This window comes from Thunnus maccoyii, chromosome 5, assembly GCF_910596095.1.
Source record: "Thunnus maccoyii chromosome 5, fThuMac1.1, whole genome shotgun sequence".
Taxonomy (NCBI): Eukaryota; Metazoa; Chordata; class Actinopteri; order Scombriformes; family Scombridae; genus Thunnus; species Thunnus maccoyii.
Genome location: NC_056537.1, coordinates 13,157,164 through 13,173,306, shown reverse-complemented (window position 1 = coordinate 13,173,306; position 16,143 = coordinate 13,157,164). Strand labels below are relative to the sequence as shown.

Here is a 16,143-nt window from a genome sequence, read left to right as displayed (position 1 = left end):
TCAGTTTAAGGTATAAAATTGGAAATAAAGGTGCAAAAAGCCAAAATCAGCTTTTGGCTCCTCGTTGACTGACAGTTGTCTAATTTCAGGACTGGCTCAATAAAAAATTACTTTAGTAAAATATGAACTACACAAAAAAGCTTTAAGTTACAGAGGCACAAACATAATTAGAAGTTATTTCCTCGTTTGGTAACTAAACTGTTGTCAAATGGTGGAACAGCAACATGCAGCCGAATTGTCTTGTTTCTATTTTGTACAGTTGATCATGACAAAAAGCAAGTTAAAACAGTCTTTATTAAAGCAACACAGAATTTAGAAAATCAGATTCATGAAAATTTGCTTTAATTACATTTAATTTACAATCATCTATATTTACAGATGTATGCACAGCTATCATCTACTCTATTTACAGACATTTGAGTGACTTAAGTGCAACACAGGTTATGGTCCAGTACAGTTATATCAGTGAATATTCCCCAGATATACCATTTAGACTCTCGGGCTATCTATGACATAAAGTTACAGAAAGTCTTAATAATGTTGAGGTGAAAGTTCATAACAGAAACATTAAAAGTGCATATTGTGTGTTTTACAGCCAACTTTACAAACCAGAACATTTGAGTGTGAAATAAAGTACTTATTCAAAAAAAAAAAAAAATAGAAACATTTAAAAATTATTTGTTTTGACTTCAAAAAAATTAGTAAAATATTTGGTAAATGTGAATCAAAGTTTTATGACAATATTCATTACCAATCTAAAGACAACAGGCTTTATCATGAAAACTGTGCTACAGAAAAACAGTTACTAAAGTTACTAAAAAAAATAAATTACAAAGTTGTGACGAAATCAAAGTGTGAAAGTCTAAAAAACCTACAGGTGATTGTGGCATAAATCCCTGTGGAAAAGATTCCCACCTCCACAGGAGTGCTCTCAAAGCACTGTAAAAGGTAACTACTAAAATAAAATATATTTCAGTTTCATTTAAATGGTGTCTCCAGACATTTTCTGCAGAATTCAGAGAGCACTGAGGTACAACATTTTCAGACAAGAACAAAAAAGTTGCATGTTGAACAACTTCACACACCATCAACAGATATTAAAGCACCGTAGATTCTTTGAATGAGTCAATCCATCTGTTAAAAAAGAAAACATTATTAATTATTTGCATTGTTACTGCTGTCACCACATGCAATAATAAGCGGCATGCCTCTTTATACTGTACCTCTGGGTGGTTTGGATGTCATCAGCTTTAAAAATGTAGTAAAGTGTGTTTTTGTGGTAAAGCTTGAACTGTAACTTCTGAGATGAATCTACTTTCAACATAAATCCTAAAAGGGGCTGGCTCTCTAAAGCTGCAACATCCTGCATGAAGACACAATAAAAGACAAATGTTAGATAAGATAAATGTCCTAATTATAATATGACACCAGGCTTATAGTGATACAGGCCTTACCTCACTTGCAGCGTAGGTATACAGGACCTTGTCTTTGATCACAAACCACAACCTCTTCCCCTGCTTCTTATTGCCCTTTGACCTCTGCAAATACCCACTCATGGAGGAGTTGTCTGTGTTTGCTGACACCTGAAGAAGCAAAACCCGTTTGATCAGATATCTAGTCATTGTCATCGACAGTGCATCCTGATCAGGACAAAAGCATCAGTCACCTCTTTGAGGGCGGCAGGTATCTTCTTATGCTTCCTGGAGAAAGCAAATGTAGCTCTGCTGCCAGGGGAAACAGCTGTTGACACGGCTTGTTCACCTGGTGAACAGAAATGTGTAACATGCAATAGTTTAATACACACAAAACTCAGATCACACAAGGCTCGTCTATGTCTAATCCACACGGATGTTCCCGCCTTAGGCGACATCAAAATGTGAGGACGAAAGTATGTTTGGATCAGACTGCACACAATGGAAGGAAGAGTTCCAGCAGACTTACTTTTCTGCTGCAGGAGAACAAGGAAACACTGGTCACACACTCGTGCCAACTGGTTCTTAAGGTATTCAAGGCAGTGTTTGTTTGAGGAACAAGACTGGCACACCACCTGGTTGGATGATAAAGCATAAAATAAATCAATTGTTTCTGTTAAATCTGCTTTGCTGTCTATAATGTTAGAGTTGGGGTTTTTTAACCTCAGCTATTCTTATAGTTTGTCTGTTTTTAATAAGCCATCTTCAATCGCAACTAATTTTTTGATGATCAATGTTTCAGAAATTATATTTGTTTTAAAAAAGGAGAGAATCAAATCTGACCACTTTTCATCACCTCACCTTTCCACATGCTCGGCAGTGGTGTCGCCTCCATGTCAGGGTGAACTCACAGGTGCAGATCATGCACATGGTGGTCCGCGGGTCAGGGATCCATATAGGGGCTTTGGATCCCAAAGGAGCACCATCACCATTTTCCCCCAGTTCTACCTGAATATAAGAAAAACACAGGTGTTGACTCTCATTGCTCACACACATACACTATAAAATAGACTTGTTTGTGTAATGCAGGAAACAGGAAACATTATGACCTGTGCTTTTTGAGGTTGCAATCTTACCTCCTCTAGACTCTTGCCAGATATGAAACTGATCTTCTTCCTGGTGTAGTCATTGATTGCTGTGGAAATGGCCTCAAGCCATTCATCTCTCTCTGTGGCCGAACTGCAGTAAGAGAAACAAAGTTTGTCTACACTCCTACACAGTATTCAAAACACAGTGAGACTATTATGAAATTAATTATGAAACAACTAATTTTTCTTAAATTACCAAGAGATATCTTTTGTCTCTGACCCTTACCTTGCAGAGAGAATGAAGGAGCGCTCCACACTCTCAATGTTCAGCTCATTCTGATAGGCCTCTTGGCTTGGTTTGCTAACCTGTAATTATTTTCATTATTAGCAGTGATGGCAGCATATATAACCCACCTTGTGATAATATGTATGTGAAATGATGGAGAAAAAAAAAAGAACACAACTTCTCACCTTCATCCCAGCCAGAGACAGCATGTTGTTCAACTTGTACTGGCCTGACTGAACAGGAGTGGTGTACAGCAACGTGTCGTTAAACTATAGGCAAAATGACAAAAATAAATACTTTTCATTCATTTTTCATAAACTCAGAGAAGAGCTCAGTGAGCGATTAAGGTAAAAAAACATACATTTTAACAATTTTTTGGTTAGATTCACCTTCATATTACTTTGATACAAGCCATCACAAAGTTTGGGTAATGTCATCAAAGGCTCAATCAATCGGAAGAAAAGAAGCCAAATTCGCCCTCACTTGGAGCCTGCATCTTATTACAGTTAAAATCCTGACAGAAGCATTTTCAACTAACTGCAGATGGGAACGTGGCTACTTTTGAGTGAAGCAGATGACACAGTATCATTACAGTATCACCATGATCATGTTATAAACGTGTGAAATAAGAGGAATAAGTGTTAACAGTGTACTGTACCAGGAAGAACATTCTGGGCTGCATAACCTTCCTGGACAGCTTCTTCAGGATGCCCTCTTTCAGGAAGATCTGGACCACAAAAATGTCACAAGAACAATTTAATCATTAATCAATCAAGTTTGTTATTTCACTTTCGCCTTTTACAATTTTTATGAGCGTGATGGCTGTTTGCTGATTGTAAAACAATAAAATGTTAAAATAAAGCATCATATAACACCTGCTAAAGGTAATAACTGTAAATAAATTACATTTTGAAAATTGCATGTTATGTAATAAAATGTAATGTAGGTACATGTTGAAGTACTTTATGTTTCAAAGTAGGGCTGCAACTAACAATGACTTTCATTATCAGTTAATCTGTTAATTATTTTCTCGATCAATTGAGTATTTGTTTGGACTATAAAATGTCAGAAAATGGTGAAAAATGTCGATCAATGTTTCCCAAAGGCCAAGATGGAACCTAAAATATCTTGTTTTGTCTACAGCCCAAAGATATTCAGTTTACTATCACAGAGGACTAAAGAAACAAGAAAATATTCACATTTAAGAAGCTGGAACCAGAAAATTTTAGCATTTTTTCTTAACAAAATGACTCAAAAAATCATTTGATTATCAAAATAGTTGTAGGTGATTAATTTTTTAGTCTATTGACTAATAGATCAATCAACTAATCATTGCAGCTCTATTTCAAAGAGCAATGCTTACTAAAATTAAGGCCATTATGTATAGAATATGAAAATGTCCTACTTTGGCACTGCCTTGTGGTAATATCCAAAAATATTTTAAAAAATCTTCACATAGTGGCTTTAATATAAAGTCAATATAATAACAAGCAACATCTAAAAAGGCCTCACCCTCCCAGGCTGGACTATCTCATGGTGGCCGTTCAGACTGCACTGCACCTGAATCAGCTTCTGGAAGTTATCCTGATAGAAAAAAGTAGACATGTATGAAGCAACATCAACATGTTAAAATAATTTGCCTGATTGTTAAATCTTAATTGGCTCTTACCCCTTGTTTCATGATGTCATTGGCATGATTGGCCACTTCTTTCACTATACCAAGAGCAGCTAAGTGGAACAACATATATAAAAGGTGTCACATACATGATACATGCGTGACATGATATTTCTATTACAGTATACAGATGTAAAATGACTCTTTGTTTACCTTGTGTGTCCTTGTAATCATCCAAGTCTTCAGACAGGTTTTTTAGATAGTCTGAAACACAATTACCGACATTTCAGAGTCAGGGTCAACAGTCCAATCAAAAAGGTGAAAACTGCTAGTACACTGTGTAACAAGTGCTCAGTGTTGGGTAGTAAATTCTTGGAATTAAAATCCAGGATAAAAGGTCTGCAGGTGCTTACATAATACAATTATACAAGAGTGACGTGAGGAACATTCTTCACATTTTGGCACTGAGCGACCGACCCTGATCCATTAGATTCATGAAACGCTAAGCTCACTCATGTTAGAGCTCATGTTATATCACCAAATCTGATTTGGGCTGCACTTCAAAAATCTTATTATATGAGGATTGAGGAGGCAAGACAGAAATTCCAATGTATTTTTGTTGTTATGGACAGCAGAGGGCAGCATGATGCCTGTAATGACACATAACAGCTTTGTCAAACTCTGTGGGTTTAGGAGACCACATCTATATTAAGAAGGTGCTTTTGGAACTAAAACTTCTTGAGTTTTTTTGTTGAATATGACGGTGATTTCCCTTAGTGACTAAATTTAATGTTGTGAATTCGACTCTTCTTCAGATGTACCTGTGAGCAGCAGCTGATACTGAGGTATCCTTTGAACAGGCTTTAGTAGGTAGTGCTTCAGAGCCAAGTTGGCGCAGCGTGGACTGGCCTAAGACAAAGAATTTACATTCACCATTTTTAGAAACAAACTTACATACACATCCTCTTCACGTGCGTAAACAATTGAATGCTCATTGACCCAAAAACACACCCCCTCAGACAGAGAAAACAGGTTGGACAAGCCTCATTACCTCAAACTCCCGTACCACTGCGCTGAATGCCGGGTTCTTCTTACTCTGCTCTTCCAGAAGAGCCACATTCTTGTCAAACTCACGGATGTATGTAGAGTACATCTTCAGATAGGGCCCTTTCTTCAGGAATATGTCTGCTAGCTGTGCATTCTCATCCCTGTCAACAAAAGAAAGTAAAATGGGATAAACTACAAACTGTGTCACCTCCTTGAGGATGTGTGCACACTACATGTAATGCCTCTGGTAAACCAGATGTTTTCAGGATTGTGGTGTCAGTATGTTAGAGGGCCAAAACTATGTAGAGAACATTACACCCATAGGTGATTCCTGAACATCTAATTTGAAAAATACAGGCATTAATATACTGTTTTAACAGTATTCTACAAGATTTTGGAAACTGGCTGCAGGAATGTGCACACATTCAGCCACAAGTGCATTAGTGATTTTTTAAGGCTGGATAGTTGGTGGCCCAGTTCATCCCAGTGGGGTTGAGGTCTCAGAAAACTCAGAAAATCATTTTATTATGGACCTCACTTTGTGCACAAGGGGGCTGGTCAGGTTAAAACTGCTGCCACACAGTTGGAGGCCCATTGTTTTCTAAAACATCATTGTCAGTAAACCATGAAAAAAAGGTCTCATACTAACAGTATACAATAGTGTGGAGACAGCTGGGTTCACATCCTTTTGTAGTGCAGCTGTATACACTGCTGTTTAAGTCAGTAACTGTAATCAATGTAAAAACACTTGGTTTTGCTGTTACCATTTGGCCACTCTGAACTGCAGCTCTCGGAGCAGGTCTTGATTGAGTTCGTAGAGCTGGGGGAGGTAGTACAGGATCTGGTTGAGCAGACGCTCCTCAATCACAGGTTTCCCACTCTGACGAGATGCTTTGGATACCGCCTCTCGGAAGTCCTGCGCACCAGATAGTCAGACAGATTGGAGAGAGATTCAAATATAGGAAGACAGCAAGTCTGACTGACAGCAAAAACCTGGCGTGTGCAGTATTTTCGGAACTGGTTTTCTTTGCATCTTGCATATTGTGTAACATGGTCCCAAAAAGCTTAAAATAACAAATTGGTTACGTCAAGAAACCAGATGTATAAAAGATAAAAAAAAGAGAAACAATGTTGTCACATGACCTACGCATAAGTCACGTGTAACCTTTGGTCATTTCCAGTAAACCATGAATCAGAGCCTGAGGGTGATGTTTCTGCTTCTTTTTCTGATGATGTGGAGCTTTTTTGGTGGTTTATGGGGGCATGAGGCAAATAAAACTGCTTACAGACTACAGTACAGAGTACCCAGTAGAGAGCTCCTGTGGTTAACATGTTTGATCTCCTCCTGCTACGACAGCTGACAGTGAGGGGGTGGGTCACAGGGAAAGGATTTGGCAGGGAATTAGAAAAAATATGGAGTTTCATGAGATGAGAAAAGGACTGATAGAATCAGCACTAAGTGAATCTTCTTTTGATGAGAATAAAGTGGACACAATTAGCCTCAGGGCTGACAAGAAGCTGTGAATCTTCAGATAGGTTGATTTTCATGTTTTGTGTATTGAAAATTTTTTTCCTCATTTCATCAAGCTAAACATCAACATTGTTATTAAACTTCTGTTTTTGACAAAAAGTTGACATTTTGGAGACAATGGGGTTTTTACCTAACAGTGACAATAGACAAAACATAACCTTTATGCTAAAAAAAAAGGGCTCAGCCACTAACTCTGATAAAAACACACAACAAAATGGCATGTTGTATTATCATTAATCAGTTTGTGGAAAGCTTGCTGAGTGCCTGGTGGAGATGGAGAATGGACAAATACCAAGTCACCTCTACATTCTTTTGAACTTAGTATGACTGTTCCTCATTACTGAACTTGATTCATCTACAGTCTACAGAGATCTGAACACTTCCTGTCTGTGCTCTGAGTCATCGCTAATGACTCAGTCCTACTATATACTAATTTTATGATCTTCGTCATAATCCTCCTGCTCATATGACTGTACTCATCTTCTTATGAAAACAGCAGTAAGAAAAAAATCAGGGGTAGAAAACAGTTCATTAAATAAGACTTAATATTTAAAGTAAAGCACTTTAACTTTGAGGTAAATTAACTGTAAACATAGGTTGCATTACAGTAAATTTTAATCTTGTATATATTTTATATGTCCAATCATCCCTGTTGGTTACTTTCAACTTGTGACCCCTGTACCTCTTTGTGCTTGTTTGTGTTTGTAGCTGTGATTACATTTTTGTCGATCTGTCCACCACTTTGATTCAGACTGAAATATCTAAACAACTATTGAATGAATTACCATGAAATTTTCAGAGTCATAGTTGATAGAGGATGAATCCTGTTGACTTTGGTCATCCTCTGACTTTTCCTCTATTGTCACCAGCAGGTCAATTTTCACTTATTCAATGAAATATCTCAACATCTACCAAATTAATTTACACAAAATTGTGATGATTCCTTAAGGATGAATCCTAATGATTTTGGGGATAACTGACTTCTCCTCTAGTGCTACCATGAGGTCGACTATTGAATGGATTGCCATGATATTTTGAACAGACATTAATTGTCCGCCCGGGGTTAATTGTAAAAACACTGGGGATCCCATGACATTTTGCGCCATCAACAGGTCAAAACTTTGTCCAATACTATATATTACTTTTGACTATGACAAAATACTTGCAAAACTACATTCCCGTCAGCCTCAACTGTACTTTGTGTTGTGCTAATTTAGCCAATGTTACTATCCTCACATGCTAAACTAAGATGGTGAACCTGATAAACATTATACCTGCTAAACATCAGCATGTTAGCATTGTCACTGTGACCATGTTAGCAAGCTAAGCTAAGCTAAGCACAGCCTCAGAAAGCTGCTAGCGTGATTGTAGACTTGTAGTCATGTTATTATTACTTAGTCATGTTTAATTGCCCTTCATGCCAATATAAACCACCACTGTGACAGTGTTTGTAGTTGAGATAAAATTACTTATAGTCCTTTTTCATAAACTGTTTTTTTTTGTTCTGAGAGAGCTAAGAAGTTAATAACTAACAGGTGGGATTGTGCTCCTTTAACTATTAATATACCTTACTTTTTATATCATAGTGACTGAAATTGACAGCAATGGTTAAAAGTTGGTTAGAACAATACTGGTCTGACAATAGATTAAAAAAAAACTGTTTTTTGATGTTGTTTACCATGTTTTGTGCAAAGTACAGAGAAACCACATTATCATTTAATTTTGATAGCTTCAATATATTGCAGATTAAACTTCTCAAAACACAACACCATCCATCCATAAACATCCAGACAAGTGTAATGTTAGATCGCTACAACTCAAAGTCTGGGGAAAACCGTGAGGAATGTAAGCCATGCGGGTGAGACTGAGAGGAGTAGGGTGTACACATAGTTTTATCCTGCATGGGGTGTGCCCCAGTGGCTAGCATAATCAAACACATATGGAGAATGTGGGCTAACACAGTAGACTAGCACTAGATAAAACATAGAGAATAACACTTGCATCTCTCAAAGCAAACATGGAGCTTGTTTTTGTGTGATCTAAATGTAGCACTAAAACGGTTATGTGTGGGGGTACTTACGACATGAAGCAACTTCAGAACATCAACAAACCTAAGAAAACAAAGAAAGGTTAAATGATGGATGAGTAAAGTAACAAAGGAAGTGAAGAGTCACTTCACCCAAAATACAAAAAAACATTTTCTCTCTACTTTAGCCATGCTGATCATTTTAACCCAAGTACAATGAGGGTAAGTGGAATTTTGTGTGCTTACAGCATTGAAAATTTCATTTAAGAAAAAAAACCCCCCAAAAAACAGCTAAATGTCTTCCCAAAAACATTGTCCTTTAGATAACGCACATACCTTGCTGTGTGTTTTCATTTCATAAAGAAACAGTCCCTATAAAACTATTATCCAGAGTAATGGGGACCCTTTCTAGAACAAGAAGCTGCTGTTGAATTTTTTTAATGTAAATTTTAAATGCTGTGAGCGCCACAAAAGAAATCCCATTCATCTCCAATGTACTGGGATGGAGGCAGAAATAAACAGACCTGCATGGATACCACTAAATGTAAGTGAGATTTCTGTGAACCTATGCTTTAAGAAAAAAACGAAGACTCTTACACACTCTCAGAGCTCATAATCTCTGTGGCGATGTGGTGTATCTTGCTCTTTTTCGGTCCACTCGGCGTCTACCGCAGGTACAAAAAACACAGAATTACAATCTTCCTAAGCAGGGCTCATGACAAAACTGCTCACAGCAGATGCATGCTGTGTATAATATAATCATGTAGAATTTCATGATTAATTTAATGATGATCAATAAAAATGAGGGAACAAAGTGTCAAAAAGAAGAAGAGAAATTGTTCCCCAATGAACCAAAACAAAACCATCAGACCTCACAAAGAACAAACCCTGTTATGTGATTCCAGGAAATGTTTCTGAACACATCGAGGGATTTAAGTAATAAATTTAACAGTGTCTCTCCTCACCGCACTCTCCTCTGGTTGCTCAGGGTCCCCTTTACTTGAGATGGAGCTGCTATCGTCCTCGTCCTCCTCATCTGAGGTATGAGCCATGACGTCATCATCCGAGTGCCCATCATCCAGGGGTGCCACCTCCTCATCCACAGAACTTTTGTTAAAAAGGGCAGGATGTTAGGATCAGACCATACAAGTATTTTGCACACACAGAAGCAGCTGACGGCATTTAATAAAAACGCTGTTCATGCAGCACATGATGACACACCTTTAAACATGCACACGGCATATGATTAGTGTAAAATGTACAAGAAAATGAGGATGTAACTTATAGAAGGGGGGGGAAAGAGATGGAGTTTGGAATAAAAACACCGGCGTCAGCATATAGTGTGAATAAGAATGTATTTTTGTCCAGCAGCCTTCTAACATTTCCTGATCTGATAAAGTGAGAGTCATGAGCAAGAACACACAGGAAAGGGGGAGCTTGACACAGCCGGAAAAAAATTTAATGATAACCATCAACACTGTCATATAACACTAGCTTTAGTCCTGCTGCCTGCTTTGGGTCATTAAATTCATCCGTGTCCAACATTAACAAACTCCAAACTACTACACAAACCATTAATCATCACACATTTTGTACATTTTACCTTGCAGCTCTAAAATTATTACTTATGAAAGACCAAATTGAAACTGCACCGAAGAGAGACTACATATCTAAAATGCCACAACTCCCTGTGGGATTACTACATGTGGAAGAACGGCACCTCCCTGAACAAAACTGCAGCAAAAGAAATAGGCCGAGGCTAAGCAACAAACCAAATGAGCCAGACTCTGTAGGTCTTACACACTGTGGCATGTTTACAGGAGCTGTTGCTATTAACTGTAACTGGTCTCTGTTTGTGAGCTGCTTAACGTGTTTTTAACATGTGACTGTTGAACAGTGTGAAATAAAGAGGACTGACACACTAAGCCGGCGAGGCAGAGTGTACAGTTACACAAACTGTAATCCTATTTTGCCCAATGCCAACTGACTTCTGCTCACTGCTCATTCATAACTTACCATATGGATTGTTTGCATAAAAGGATATTAGTCCCAAGAATATACAAACACAACTAGTTTAATTGAGTTAATTAAGCACAAACTGGGTGCCCTAGCCAAACATATAAAGAGTCTGTTCACTAAAATCAAAAAATAAAATAAAAATGTAAAAAATGTAATTCTGACTCATTACCCTTAAGGCAACTGTATTTAGTCATGCTTTTTTTCTTAGGTTTTTTGTTTCTAGGTTTTGAGCACAGAAAAATTCAACAGCAGTGTGTCAATTCAGCAACAATGAACCTGCTTAGGGTTAATTTATTATATTTATTTGTAAGGGACCGTGTACAAAGACCATTAAAGAAGAGATGTATTGTACCAGCTACTCACTAATTTCCATCTGCAGTCCCTGGGCAGGTAGACACCAGTTTTGCACCGGTTAATTAACATATCTCGTTGGTAACAGTTTTCATAACAACTAATTCTTTGATAAAAAAGTAGTTCCTATTAAAACAGTTGACAGTGAGCTTAGTGGAATATTCTGAGTAAACTGGACATTGCTTCTGAATAGACACACTGCTTCTCAAATTTAAACAAAAATCTTAATGTTTTTAGCAGCATACTGAGTAAATAAAACTACTTACTGCTAGATAGCACTAAAGGTAAGTGACAAATTATGTCTGTCTGTGATTTGGGTAAACTGACCCTTTAAAAATTTAAACACTTGCTGTTTAAGTGCCCTCTCAGCCTCAGATAAGATAAACTGCTGAGCTACGATGTCCTGGTGACACACGCCATTACACAAACACAAGGCTCCAAATTTCTTGACAAAGACATTTTTGAACTAATTACCCATACACACACTCTTGCCTTGTAGGCCAAAGGTTGTCAAGCAGAGCTGCCTCTGTTAATAAGTATAAATTATTTATTTAAAAAAAACTCATGTGCAGCCTAAATTATAAGGTCAACCCACAATCCATCAACACCTGCAAGGCTGTGAAGGCAAGCGTGCCGGCATACAAGTTGAACTCCCCTAACAGGAATCTCCAACAAAAGACATAATGTTGCATGCTTCTCCACAAACGATTCAGTCACTCTCTGTAATTAGGTAGGTACTTTACAGATTAATAGTTGTAAGAAGACTCTGGTGTTTTCCCGATCTTATTAAGGAAACAACTGCAAGCACCAACAACATATTAAAAGGTAAGATCATGATATGATGCACTGAGAGAAACAAGAGAGTCAGAGAGAGACAGTCATGAAGCCACCATAATCTACCTGTCAAAGTCTCCATGTCTTAGTTGGTGTCCAGAGTTTTTCTCCAGGGACATATATGGCTCCTGCTCCTCATAAATGCCCTCATCATTATACATTAAACTCTCCCAGGCTGATGGCTGTGGGGCCTGAGGCGATGTCACTGCCGTCCCCACATGCGCATTCACATAGTCTGGGATCTCCTCATAATGAGGGATGTTCTCATAGTCGACAGCTTGTTCGATTCCAGGGGAAAACTCGTCTCCGTCCACGTTTTGCTCTACTCCAATCAGCGGGCAGGAGAATTTACGTTCAGTCCTGAAATGCTCGAGGAAGCTCGGAGGTCTGTCTTGATCACTGTCCACACACTGCTCTGTTTCATTCGCATTTCGCTCTGATGTCTGGACTCCTTTTACTATCAGCTTGGGCAACATCTTCACCGAGAGCTTCAAGTCCAGCAGTTTCCGGAAAGAGTTCTTCTTCTGTCTTTCAGAGTGAATCAGGTCAGCACCAGAGAATGACTTGGCTCTCGGTTTGCCCAGGCTGGAACGAGAAGGTTTGCTGGTTCCAGCTTTTAAGTTTCTTGGTTTGTCATCTGGAGGCGAAGGGAGCTCCCTCCTCATCCTCTCCTTCAAAACACAATCCTGTATGGGAAGAGCCTTGCTTTTCTCATTATCTGCTAATCTCTCCTCTTCTTTCTCCTCAGAAGATTCCTTCTTCTGCAGCCGTGCCATCGGGCTGCTGTGTCTCTGAGGCTTTTTCGGAGCTACCTTGACCATCCCATCCTCTGCTGCCACAGATGGCAGTCTGATCTCTGGCTGACTGAGCGAACGGCTAGAAGGCAGACAATGTGTGAGGTCACTGTAAACTGCCTCCTGATCATCCCTTCCTTCCCTCTCCACCTCTTCATCCTCCTTGTCAACCGATATCTCCATCTCATAGATGCTGCTGTCCCAACCCAGGTCTTCTTCCTCCACATCCTTTGGCAGTGTCTGAGTAGCAGAGGTTGGCGGCCTCTCAGGTGCCGACAGATACAGCTTTTTCCTGGGCGGAGGGGCTGGTGGGGCGCAGGGTTTCCTTGCAGACAGAAACAGTGGCTGCCTGTTTTCACTAACAGGTACACTGACAGACGAGGATGAGCTGCCCTTCCCCTCTGTTGACACCTTCAACTCTTTGACATTCATTTCCCTCCCTTCCTGGCTTGAAATCTCTTCCCTCTCCTCCTCCACCTTTTCCTGACGGGTCAGCACAGCCTTCCTGGGTTTCCGTGGTATCGGGACAGGGACGGGCTTCCTAGAGGCTGCTGGGATTGGTTTGGGTTGGAGCACACGAGACTTCTGCTCTGTGCCAAGAGCATCTTCCTCTGGTCCTCGCCCAGGTGCACTCAGAGGTATTATGTTACCATTTGCCTCATCGCTCCAAGTTCGGCGAGGAAGAGACAGCCTGACAGATACCTCATGACTGGAGGTATCTATGTCTGTGTTGAGATTTTTTTCTAAAGTAAGTGTCTGTTGGAGGGGTTTATGGTTTGTGAGGTGGGTATTGGTGGAGGCAGTATTCGTCACTTGGCACTTAGCATTGTCCACCTTCTCTCCGCTGTTTTCCAGAGTACCTCGAGATGTCGGGATAGTCTTTCTGTTCTCTGCAGTTTTACCCCTTTGCAACGTTTTCAAGTCTTTCTCAGTTTTGTCTATGTGTGCTGATGTGTTCCTGATGCACAGGCAGTTCTCCTGGCTACACAGACAAATAGGAATAATATAATCCCAGTCTGGCTTTTTGTTCTCTTGCTGTATTCCATTTTGGGAGTTAAGGAGACCTATGGTCCGTGGGGTTTCTGTTACAGATGTTTGGTGCAGGCTCTTTGAAGCGAGGGATTTGGACTCCACAGCTGTAAGTTTGGAAAGGCAGGGTTTCGGAGCCAGTACTGGTTTAACCCTCCTCTGTGTGCCAGGTGATGGGTGCGAGAGGCCATCTCTTCTGGGGGTTGAGGGAGAAAGCCCTGGCCTCTGGGGATGGACTAACTTTGGTTTAGGGGCCAGTGGTGGCTTGTGCATGCCTGGGGAGAGAGAAACAAAAGACAGGCAGTAGAAGTTCAGATCAGATCTAAAAGATCTAAAAAGGCAAAAAAAAAGTCAGCTTTAAGACTAATTTGACACCATAAAAAGTATGTTCCAAATAGCCACATGACATAGTCGGTGAATTTTCAGACATATGACAGATGTTGCCTTGATGGGAGTTCACTCTTTAACTCTTTAAATCTGCTCTGCACCACTGATCCTAACCTAGTGACAGCTTAGTGTAAAACTGCCATCAAGCACTAAACCACCTCTCAGGGGGGTTCAAATATCACATGGCTTTTGTTTTCCACTCCACACAACAGCACAGTAATCCGGCTAATGGGCCGTGTCAACAGTCAGAGGAGGAGGGATGGGAAATGAAAGAGTGGGAGATAAATGGAGGAGGGGGTGCAGGGACTGGAAAAAAAGTCACGCAAACTGGTACATCTGGCTGAACTAGTGCCCTAAATTTTTCTGTGGTGCACAAAAAAGTAACTTGCTGACATGCTGATAGGAAGGACTGTTGTTGTTTTTCACTGGCAAATCTAAAACTTCCCTCTTCAGCAAGTGTGACCGCAGTTTAACAGTAAACAAATCTCCAAGACAGTTTAATAATAAACAAGTCTCCGAGACTTACCCTCAAGGACCACAGGGGTCCTTAAAGAGGCTCCAGGGGTTCCCAGCAAGAAGGGGAGTGATTTATTTTCCCTATAATTTCATCCGTGAGTAACACAATTACAGAATGTATGACCACTTCGGTCATGGGTTTCATTACGCTTTCTGTAATAACACATCTAAAAGCAATTATCTTTTCAGATGGGGGGCCATGGTATAATTTGTGTCAGTTTAGAGGTCCCTGACGTGAAAAAGTTTGAGAACCACTGCTATAAATGAATGACACAAGTTAAATGACTTAAGATTTTCTACCTGGATTCCCAAATAAGCTACTATACTGGCGCATTCATGATATTGGGTCAGTAGTGAAAACACAGTCAGCTGTGAAACCTCAACAAGAAAAATCTGCTAGTAACGAGTGTCAAGTCGCTTACCTGAGTTCATTGCTTCACTCTGTTTGGTCAACTCTTTATAAATCGGTGCAGCGGAAAAAAAACATCCTTTATGTCCAGATTCACAGCAAGCCAACGACTCAACACAAGTTATCTGTCAAAATCGACATTTTCTTCGCTTTTGTTGGAGCAAAACTTTGCGATCCTGCTGCATACAGCTCATCCTCTCTCTGAAGCCGCACTGGCTGCCTGCGATATACACCACTTAGCTTCCTTTTTTGTTTGCACAAACAATCCACTAGGGGTCCTCAAGAGCCACAAACAGGCAGAATCAAAACAAAACTTAGGTAAATGTATTTTTTAAATAAGTGCTACATTAACCAAGTTAATGTTCAAGATCCTAAATACTATGATACGATGTTAAGTTATCACTGTGTAAACTACAATCTGCGCCCAATTATCAACATTTCCAACTAACCATTAAAACTTTGTGACTGCTCATTATTTTACAGGAATTTTCCATAGTGCCACACACTATCTTTCCACATACATCATCATTTCTAATATTAACAGCTTATTACTAAGAACCAGAAACATGAGTGGGAGCCAGCTGATGTTTTGTAAGCTATATTTGAGGTATCAGTGAGGAAGTAAAACTCAAAATACATCATCTGTGGCGCTTTCATCATTCTGTAACTTTGTCACCAGGTCAGTCGTTTTTTTTGTTTTTTTTTTACAGGAAACAACCCTTGCTGACAGGAAGGAAGACAGATTAATCAGATCAACAGGCAAGGCTGTGAGTACATTACATAAAAAAGAAGACAACAT

At 39.5% G+C, this 16,143-nt stretch overlaps 1 protein-coding gene across 1 annotated transcript; it reads right to left on the bottom strand.

Moving 5' to 3' along the window:
* Positions 1 to 276: 276 nt before the first annotated feature.
* LOC121897406 (FYVE, RhoGEF and PH domain-containing protein 6-like) lies at positions 277 to 16,085 on the bottom strand. Its single transcript, XM_042411855.1, has 21 exons — positions 15,358 to 16,085; positions 12,276 to 14,307; positions 9,971 to 10,112; positions 9,603 to 9,670; positions 9,060 to 9,090; positions 6,213 to 6,364; positions 5,453 to 5,609; positions 5,223 to 5,310; positions 4,615 to 4,665; positions 4,456 to 4,514; positions 4,299 to 4,370; positions 3,445 to 3,513; positions 2,972 to 3,055; positions 2,787 to 2,866; positions 2,549 to 2,651; positions 2,274 to 2,420; positions 1,942 to 2,047; positions 1,667 to 1,761; positions 1,455 to 1,583; positions 1,224 to 1,363; positions 277 to 1,134 (listed from the first exon to the last, which is right to left on the bottom strand). Exons 1-21 carry the CDS (start codon positions 15,365 to 15,367, stop codon positions 1,098 to 1,100), a joined length of 3,852 nt encoding a protein of 1,283 aa, XP_042267789.1. The 5' UTR covers positions 15,368 to 16,085; the 3' UTR covers positions 277 to 1,097.
* Positions 16,086 to 16,143: the final 58 nt, after the last annotated feature.

Coding starts and splice junctions, on each gene's coding strand:
- LOC121897406 (XM_042411855.1), bottom strand. Junction 10,113..12,275: donor AGACATGGAGACTTTGACAG/GTAGATTATGGT, acceptor TTTTAACAAAAG/TTCTGTGGATGAGGAGGTGG. Junction 2,048..2,273: donor ACTGCCGAGCATGTGGAAAG/GTGAGGTGATGA, acceptor TCATCCAACCAG/GTGGTGTGCCAGTCTTGTTC.